This window comes from Streptopelia decaocto, assembly GCF_964273445.1.
Source record: "Streptopelia decaocto genome assembly, chromosome: 14".
NCBI classification, from domain to species: domain Eukaryota; kingdom Metazoa; phylum Chordata; class Aves; order Columbiformes; family Columbidae; genus Streptopelia; species Streptopelia decaocto.
In genome coordinates, this window is record NC_138669.1 from 14,391,288 (window position 1) to 14,400,996 (window position 9,709).

The 9,709-nt window shown below is 52.6% G+C and overlaps 1 protein-coding gene across 5 annotated transcripts in view; it reads left to right on the top strand.

Moving 5' to 3' along the window:
- RBL1 (RB transcriptional corepressor like 1) overlaps window positions 1–4,438 on the top strand; it is a 31,102-nt gene extending 26,664 nt beyond the window's left edge. For 4 of the 5 annotated variants that reach the window (XM_082065535.1, XM_082065536.1, XM_082065538.1 and 1 more), the window contains 3 exons: window positions 186–352; window positions 775–939; window positions 2,197–4,438. In XM_082065535.1, coding sequence (XP_081921661.1) covers window positions 186–352; window positions 775–939; window positions 2,197–2,367 — 503 coding nt within the window. In that variant the 3' untranslated portion in view covers window positions 2,368–4,438. The remainder of the gene's footprint in view (window positions 1–185; window positions 353–774; window positions 940–2,196) is intronic. The other variant, XR_014185415.1, reaches the window with a different exon arrangement.
- Window positions 4,439–9,709: the final 5,271 nt, after the last annotated feature.

Below are 9,709 nucleotides of genomic sequence, written 5' to 3' on the forward strand. Positions count from 1 at the left end.
TTGTAGCTCCTCCTGGTGTTCATGACCACCCGCAGCACACCCTGCTCCTGTCTGACGCGCAGTTCTTTAATTCATCTCATTAACTGGTCAGTTCACGGTTCCTGTCAGTCAGGTGTTTAAGTTTGAATCTGAAGCGCCTGGTTTGCTGAAACCGTGTGAAATCTGAAGCTCTCTCTTACTGTTAGAGGCACCTGTGGAAAGCGGCGGTTCCTCCGGACGATCCGCAGCAGAGAGCTCCAGTGAGTCGGAAACAGAGGAGAGAGGAGATCTGATTAAATTTTACAACGCAGTCTATGTAGCAAGAGTAAAATCGTTTGCCCTGAAGTACGATGTCACAAACCAGGATCACGTAGTAAGTAAAGTATTTGGGAATTTTGCTCTAGCGACACAGCGTTGTTTTTCCTGACCACTAAACCTATGTCAATAGTTTTGTTCTGTTATTCACCTGCTGTGGTTACAGAAGTCAAACATTTGTAGGTAATGGTGTGAGGACTCGCTTTAACAGACTTTAAAAGGACAAAAGCTGATGCAGTTCACTTCACAACCCCAGTTTGTTTCCTTTATATCAATGCAACACCAAATGCCCGCATAGCATCTGTATAACACTCCTGGGAAGTAAATTTGCTGTTGTTTGGTGGATACTTGATCTGTTTACTGTTACGGGACTAAATCTTCTAAAGCAAACCCGGACATGTATTAATGTTTCCTTCTGTGAAGTCACTGCTCTTAGACTCCCTCTGATGGGGCTCCCGTCCCGATGTGTCCCCGCTGCAGGCGGACGCGCCCCCCTTGTCCCCGTTCCCGCACATCCGGCAGCAGGCGGGGTCTCCGCGGCGCATCTCGCAGCAGCACTCGCTCTACGTGTCGCCCCACAAGAACGGCGCCTGCCTGACGCCCCGCTCCGCGCTCATGTACAAATTCAGCGGGAGCCCTTCCAAGGTAGGGAGCAGAAGGGTTGAGAGGGTCCGTTTGAGATAGGGTTAATTAATCTCATTAGGATGTGTTCTGATGCACTGAGGTTTCGTTGAACTAGTCTTTCGGTTTGCGGTGAAGAGTGGAATTCTTCATGTAGAATCCATCACTCACTAAGCAAAGAGGTTCAGAATAACCTTTTGTTCTCAAACAATGGAAAACCAAAGCGAGTTTGAAATGGAGTTCTTCATTACTAGTGGTGTTCCCCAGGGGTCAGTGTTGGGTCCAGTCCTGTTTAACATCTTTATTGGTGATTTAGATGAGGGGATTGAGACCATCATCAGCAAATTTGCTGTTGACACCAAGTTGGGAGGGAGTGTGGACCTGCTGGAAGGCAGGAGGGCTCTGCAGAGGGATCTGGACAGACTGGAAAAATGGGCTGATTCCAATGGGATGAAGTTCAACAAGGCCAAGTGCCGGGTGCTGCACTTTGGCCACAACAACCCCCTGCAGCGCTCCAGGCTGGCACAGAGTGGCTGGAGAGCAGTCAGACAGAAAGGGACCTGGGGGACTAATGGACAGGAAGCTCAACATGAGCCACCAGTGTGCCCAGGTGGCCAAGAAGGCCAATGGTGCCCTGTCCTGTATCCAAACCAGCGTGGTCAGCAGGCCAAGGGCAGTGACCCTTCCCCTGTGCTCTGCATTGGGGAGGCCACACCTGGAGTGTTGTGTTCAGTTCTGGGCCCCTCAGCTCAGGAAAGAGATTGAAGTGCTGGAGCGGGTCCAGAGAAGAGCAACAAGACTGGGGAAGGGACTTGAACACAAGCCCTATGGGGAGAGGCTGAGGGAGCTGGGCTTGTTTAGTCTGGAGAAGAGGAGGCTTAGAGCTGAGCTCAGCACTCTCTAGAACTACCTGAAGGGCAGTTCTAGCCAGGTGGGGATTGGGCTCTTCTCCCAGGCATCAGCAATAGGACAAGGGGGCATGGGCTTCAACTCTGCCAGGGGAAATTTAGGCTGGATATTAGAAAGAAATTCTTTACAGAGAGGGTGGTCAGGCATTGGAATGGCTGCCCAGGGAGGTGCTGGACTCACCGGCCCTGGAGGTTTTTAAACTGAGATTGGCCACGGCACTTAGTGCCATGATCTAGTAAACGGACTGGAGTTGGACCAAGGGTTGGACTGGATGATCTCTGAGGTCTTTTCCGACCCAGTCCATTCTGTGATTCTGTGATTCATTTGTTATGAGTTACTCAATGTAGTAACTCATTTTTGTCTTGATTGCAGAGTTTGAAGGACATCAACAACATGATCAAACAAGGTGAACAAAGGAGTAAGAAACGAGCAATAACGATTGATAGTGACACTGAATCCCCTACAAAGCGACTCTGCCAGGAAAATGATGATGTTCTACTTAAACGTCTCCAGGATGTTGTCAGCGAAAGAGCAAATCATTAAAACCGCTGGGTTTCTGTGGGGTCTAAAAGCTCTGGAGTTGGATGCAACTGTTGTGCTATTTATTTCTTGCTTTTACAGACAACTGCCAAGATTCTCTAACAACTCTCACCTGAGGACGCAGAAAGCAAGGGCCAAGTAGTAAATGCCGGAGGATGAGAAGTGGTGATGATCCGTGTTCCCAAAGGCCTTGCTGTGTTACAGGTTACTCTGTTTGAGCTTTTTTAGCAAAACAGTGACCTGTAGAAAGCCATATTGGATGTTCTTGAGCCTAATTTAGAGCATCATGAGTTCTGAGTGTCACTCAGCTTCTCGTAATACTGGTTTTATTTTCATAACAGGAATAACAAGGAAATGAGTGAAGCCAGTGACATTTCCTCAAGCTTTTGGTATTTGGGGAAGAAACTTTGAAAGTGCCTTATTTTAAAAGAATGTGGAGTTTGATGTATTATTTTGCTGTGGGGTAACTGGAGTGGAGATCGAGTTGTTCCTTCAGCCTCGGGAAGAGCTGAGCGGTTTAGAACGCTGTGATTTGTGCCGCGCTCCGTCTCTGGTCACAACCCCTACAAGTGCATGTTACGAGGTGGATCAGACGGCTTTTACAATAACAAAGTCAATAATCAAAAATACAAATGGCAGGGACTAAAACTGCACCCGCGTCTGATAAAGCCCGAGGCTCCGCTCAGCGGGTCCCGGTCCCATCTCCGCCGCCGGGAGCCGCAGCGGGACGGCCCCGCGCTGGACGCTGCTCGTACCCAGAACAAGCTGCTTCCAGCTCAAAACCAGCTGGTACTTCGGCCATCCGACAGCTCTTCACACGCACAAATCCATTGAACAAGTTGTATCTCTTCATTTTATTTTTTCCCGAAGGTCTTAGCCTCTTGTGTAGTATCTACACTGAATGTAAGCCCATCAGATAAGGCGTATTTGTATATATATATGGGGTTTTATAGCTGTTAAGGGAAATGGAAACGTGTACATTCCAGCATGCAGTTCTTGTAATGAAGTTTTTAGCGCCGAGGAATTTGGTAGGCTCAAAAGTTTATTCATTACTGTAATTCAGTAGCTTGGTCTTATTTCATAATTGCATTTAAGATTAGAGCCACAGAGAAACTTCTCGCACTGTATTCTTCAGTTTAATGTGTATGTTGAACTGAAAAAAGAGTCTGAACGGTTACAAGGGGCCGTTGAGCGCACGGTTTGGTTTGTTCGGTGTGTGCTGCGGGACGTGCTGTCCCAGGGCCGGGAGAGCGCCGTGCTGGCTCCGGGCAGCCCCCGCGAGCGGGCCTGGCCAGCGACCACGGGGAAGTACGTATCTCAAAGTGCACGTGTGCAGGGACCCTACTCAGCGGTGAGTAGAAAGTTTACAAACTCAATCATTTGGTTTTGAATCATTAACTACTTAAATATATATATTTTTTTAAGGTGTTACTTCTGAAAGGCCCAACTGCAGCGAGCTGCGGTGTGAGGAGACGGCCGTGCGGTGCGCTGGGTTTCATGCAGATTCGGCTGTTCGCTTCCTCTTATTTTATTCCATTTTTACTATTTGTCTTCAGATCTTGAGATAAAAAGCACGGGAGGAACAACCTTTGTGTCCTGTTCATCAGTGCTGTCACAAATATCGGTTCAGCGCGTGTGCTCCGGTCCGGTGGGGAAGTGGGGGATCTTGGTGCAGCTCTGGGCAGAGTGTTTGTTTGCGAGGGGAATCGCAGCATCGTACACGCAGCTGCACAGCCCCAGCCCAGCAATATTGTCTGAGCAGAGTTTAGCTCATGGGGTTTAATTCAACATCCCGTGCAGGTCTCTCCTCACCACCCTGTCACTGCGTTCTCTGAAACTGTAGGAAACGGATGGTGCTAAAATCCTTATTGTTGTTAGGTGTAGTGTTTTTTCACTAGAAAAATGAGCGTACTGCAACTGGACGTAGTGCAGATTTTTTTCACCTTTTTATAGAAAATATATTTTTGGACTTTCTGAACAGTTAAAGTTTATATGAAAATTTTGTAACGGTTTCAAAGTGCCTTCACCTGTAAATATGTATTTTATAACGAACAATTAAAGTATTTTAACCCGCGTTGCTGTATTTTCTGCGGTAATTCATGAAACAATGCCTTCTCTCTGCCTTTTCTGTGATGTGAAAGACCTTGATCATTTTTGCACTCCCTCGAATTCCTTGGGAGTGTTTTCAGTTTGGATTCATCCTCTTCGTGCGCTGTCTGAAGTGTCTGTGCCGCCTGCACCTGAGTCAGCCGCGGTGTCTGGAGGAGAAGATGAGCAGTGAGCGCTGGGAAGGAGAGGATCCTGCCGCAGGGTGAGGGGCCCCGGGGGGTGCTGGGCTGTGGTGGGAGCCGCGGCCGCTCCTGCCGCCCCCTGCGGCCGCGGGAGCTCAGAACCAGCTCTGGACACGCTCTGGACAACGTCGCTGCTTTTCTCCTGTGACCTTCCCTTTGCAGGAGACGCCAGAGCGAGGGGACGTTGTCACGGGCAACGGGACGTAGGACATGAGGCCACCGGCCCCCGGCCTTGCAAACTCCATCCTCTCCGCCCAGACAGGGGCATCCACAGCCAGGTGGATTTTCACTCATTCTCCAACTGAAAATACTGCCTCTTTAATGCTGCTCAAAGTGGAGTCGGAGCTTGAATGTTTGCTACAGGTCCTATTTTCAGAGAGCTGAAGTTAAAAGGTTATTATACCACTGGGGGGAATGCCGTAAATCTGCTAGCACGCCACAAAAGCAGCTTGTTGTTACTGGGTTGCCACACCCCAGGTGTTGTGCTAAGATGTGGCTTCCAGACAATTTGTGGTTAAGAGTACAATTAAGCAGTGTGGTGAATTGAAACTGATTTTTCTATTTGGTTTCCTCTTAGTAAATGCTCTTATGTTCCCATCCTGTGACTCATGGAGGGGTTTTTGTTACCCGATACCTGAGGAGCAGCAAGAACTAAAATTGGGGATGTAATAGAAGGTGCTGTGAGGGAACCTTGACTCTGTAACAACTGCTGGGATCTCAGATGGAAGCAGCTGAAAGTGTTGAAATCTGTCTCAAGGCCAAAGAAACTGAGTTTACTGTAATCTCCAATGTATACAATAAGCACATAACTCACCACCCAAGTAGCAGTTCTTGAAAAACAGGTGGCAGACAAACATTGTGCCAAACCCATAAACCTTTTCAGCTTCCTCGGGTGAGCAGGAGTGTATTCCAGGGCGGGTGAGTCAGAGGTGGGTTACGTGTGCGGTTCCCAGGCTCGTGCAGCCCGGGCTGCCCCGCGCCAGCTCAGCAAAAACCCGGTGGGCACGGAGGCTGACACACCTGAGTAACGGGGAACTGTTGTTTTACGGGCCGCTTCACCCTGCGACAACACCCTGCGGCAGGGGCTGCCTCCCCAAAGCAGGGGCTGCCTCCCCAAAGCGGGGGCTGCCTCCCCAAAGCAGGGGCAGCCTCCCCAAAGCGGGGGCTGCCTCCCCAAAGCGGGGGCTGCCTCCCCAAAGCGGGGGCTGCCTCCCCAAAGCAGGGGCAGCCTCCCCAAAGCGGGGGCTGCCTCCCCGCTGAGGCCCTGAGAGCTCCAGCTGCAGCAGCTTCACTGCGGCCATGCCTCTGCCTCCCCTGCATGTTCATCGGGGCTCCCGCTAACAGAAAAAGAGCTCTGCGAGAGTTTAGTCAGAAGAAGTGGAGCACCTCCCTTATGAAGAAAGGCTGAGGGAGCTGGGTCTCTTTAGTTTGGAGAAGAGGAGACTGAGGGGTGACCTTATTAATGTTTATAAATATATAAAGGGTGAGTGCCATGGGGATGGAGCCAGGCTCTTCTGGGTGGCAAACAATGATAGGACAAGGAGTAATGGGATCAAGCTGGAACACAAGAGGTTCCACTTAAATTGGAGAAGAAACTTCTTCTCATTGAGGGTGGCAGAGCCTGGAACAGGCTGCCCAGGGGGGTTGTGGAGTCTCCTTCCCTGGAGACATTCAAAACCTGCCTGGTCGCCTGTGTGACCTCACCCAGGTGTTCCTGCTCCAGCAGGGGGATTGCACTGGATGATCTTTTGAGGTCCCTTCCAATCCCAAACATACTGTGATACTGTGAATTTCAGCTAGTTAACATGTAAATACGGGGTTCGAGCAGAGGAGGTTGTGGAAGGAACCGCTGCCAAGTCATGGATGTCTTTGCTGCCAACTTTTCCGTTCCTCGACTGTGCTACCTCCCGGCAGTGAGTTTGTAGCGCTGCTTCAGAGTCCAGCCAAACCAGGAACGTGCCACTAGAAACGTACGGTGAAAAAATGAGACCCTACACAGGAACAATCCTTCATCACGACTTGTAACATGTGCCTTGATTTTTGATGGTCATCACGGGGCGTCCCGCGGGATTCATTTTGGGTTTCTGCACCAGGAATGCAAGCGGGTTCCCTGAGCGTGGGGGGCTGGAGGGCGCTGGGGCTGCCCCTGCTGCGGCGAACAAGGGGGAAGGAAAACAATCGCTTTGTCCTCCCTTCCCCTTTTCACAGGCTTTGTTTTGACACTAGAGACTGTGCTGCTCAGGACTACACCCCGCGTTGCACACTGTTTGCTTTTCCTTTGCTTCCTGCTAGTGAGGGTGACGCTGTTAAACCTCCATCCTGTTGCTATGCCACGTGTTGGTCTGGTGTTGCAATATCAGCTTTTGCACTGATCAAAGAAGGATGTCCTGCTGTTTCAGGGTATTCTTCCCTTGCTCTTTTTAGGCCACAAATGCAATGAGATCCCGCTTGAATTTTTAATTGATTTCATTTTAGATGAGCACTCCAGGTGTATTTGTCCTGTGGAGAGGATGCACGTCCTTCAACTCCTTCCCCTCCCCAAGAAGCTCTGGGGTACAGCCTGGGTATTGAGCTGTGCAGGGCAGCTTTTGACACTGGTAGAGTTGTGCAATGGAGCGGCCATGGATTATTCCATAAAAGGACAAGCACCAGCGCCATTTGGGTGTCACTCGTGTGGGAGTGGGCTCCGAGTGTCCTGCCTGGTCCTGTCTCCTCACAGCCCTTCCAAGAAGAGCAGCCTTTTCCTCTAAATGGGTGGGACCGGCTCCCAGCCAGTTTCCTTTCCCAGTTGGAGAGCACAGCCCTGATGCAATCCCCAGAAATCCTCAAGGGGATGGAGAGAGACACTCAGCCAAACGAAAAGCAGGCAGGGAGCCTTAAGTGCCCGTTTCTAACAGGAGCTGAGAAGTGAGAAAGCAGAATATCTGCTTACAAGAGCAAATTACTGCAGCATGACAGTAGAATATGTAAGCTCTGCTCCATTGGGAGACCTCAAGGAGAGCCTAGAAGGGGCTTTTTGTTATTAAGATAATGACGTTTTCTTTCCTGCGTGTCTGAACTGTGGTGGGGAAGCTGTGAGGAGAACGCAGCAGTTCTCAGAAATGTGGTGGGTGCTCGCCGGCTGTGCCCTCGCTCCCCTTCCGCAGCAGGACGGGGGAGCAAGTGCGATGAAAAAGCTCACGAGTTGAGACAAGGAGGAGGAGACCACACACCAATCACTGTAACGGGCAAGAGACTGGAACTGGGGAAGATTAATTTCTTGCCAATTAAGAATAGAGTAGGATGACAAGACACAAACCCCAAACTAAAAGCACCTTCCCCCCACGCTCCCGTTCCTCCTAGGCTCAGCTTCACGCTTGACTTTCCTACCTGCACGAGCGGTGCAGGACGATGGGGAACAGGGCTGGGGTCACACTTTGTCTCTGCTGCTCCTTCCTCCTCTCGCTCTGCCCCTGCGCCAGCACAGGGTCCCCCGGGCGGACGTTCTGCCAGGAGCCGGTCCTGGTGTGGGCTGCAGGGAATCTCTGGGCCCTGGAGCTTCTCCTCCCTCTTCTTCTCTGACCTGGGTGTCTGCAGGGCTGCTTCGCTCACATTTTTCTCACCCCTCTCTCTCCCAGCTGCTCCTGTGCAGCATTTTTTACCCGTTCTTCAATGTTATCACAGAGGCACCACCAGCGTTGCCGATGGGCTCAGTCTGGCCAGTGGCAGGTTTGTTGTGGAGCCGGCTGGGGCAGCTTCTGGTGTCTTGTCACAGAGGCCGCCCCTGCAGCCCCTCTGCTGCCAACGCCTGGCCACGTGAGCCCCGCACACGGGCACGTTCTGCTGAGGGATGGCGGTCCCTGGACGTGTAACCTTCCCCTGGGGAGCCCATCGCTGTAAGTGCAGCTTGTGCTGGCACTGCAGAGCTGCCAGAGCATGGAGGCAGCTCAGAGGTTCATATCCCCTGGGATGTCCCCGTTGGTGCTGGGGATGGCAGCGGAGAGGCGGGCTGTCCCCAAGGAGGAGACACCGGTGGGGTCGCTGGGGGCGGGCGAGGGGGCTCCCAGGACAGCTGTGCAGCAGCACAGCACATACCCAGTCATCAGGGCACCAAGGGGTGAGGTCCACGTGGGGCAGGTGCCTCTCTGAGAAGATGCTCAGGGGTGGATTGAGTGGGGATTTCGCCAGCTGTGCTCTTTGGGGTTTGTATTTGGGAGGCAAAGTCTCAGGCCCCTTCTGCGGCCTTTGCAGCACGCAGAGGCCTTTTGGAGCAGAGCTGGTTTCATGGATGTTGGGGTGTTACTTGTGGACACAACGTCTGGAAACCAGCACGTGTCTCCATCTGTGACAGCTGTGGTGTCTGGTCATTGTGGCTGTGAGCAAGTCACCCTGGCACCTGGGATGCATCTGGTTTCACTGCCTGTGATGTCTCGGGAATGAGCTCTTGGAAAAGCTGGGTCTGGGTGTCTCCGCAGCATTGCTTGAGTGCAACAGAGTTGTGGCATCGTGTCTTTTGGGAGCACATTCATGGAGCTGATGTCTGTGACCGAGCTGGCATCTGGGCTGATGAACGGGCCTTGCTGGTGCTGGTTTTGTCCGAATCCCTCACAGAAACCCGCTGCTGTGTGGAGCGCCGCTCGCCTCGCTGCAGCAGCGCGGCCTGTTCCACGGCTCCATTGGCGTGATCGGCGCTTGAGTGTGGAAAATGGCTCGCTGCAGGCAGCAGCCTCCTGCGTGGGCTGCGGGAGAGACGGCCCCTGCAAGAGCAGGTCACTGAGCTGCTTTACGTCCCAGTGCCGGTAACCGCTGGGTGCCGCAGCGCCCCAGGAAGGGGCACCGGGAAGGGTCGGGGCAGCGTGACGCGGGCCGCCGGGATCGCTGGTGTCCTGGCTGGTGCCGGGGCGGGCCGGTGGGCGCGGTGCCGGCAGGAGGGTGCAGCTCTCGGGGAGTTCTGCCGGGGGTCTGCTGCCCAATTCCCCGCGCCAGCCCGGGCTCCCGGCGCTGGCTCCCCGCCCCCCGGCTCCTGTGGCGGGGCGGGCGCGGTTCGCGCTCCCGCCGCTCCGTGACGTCACCGC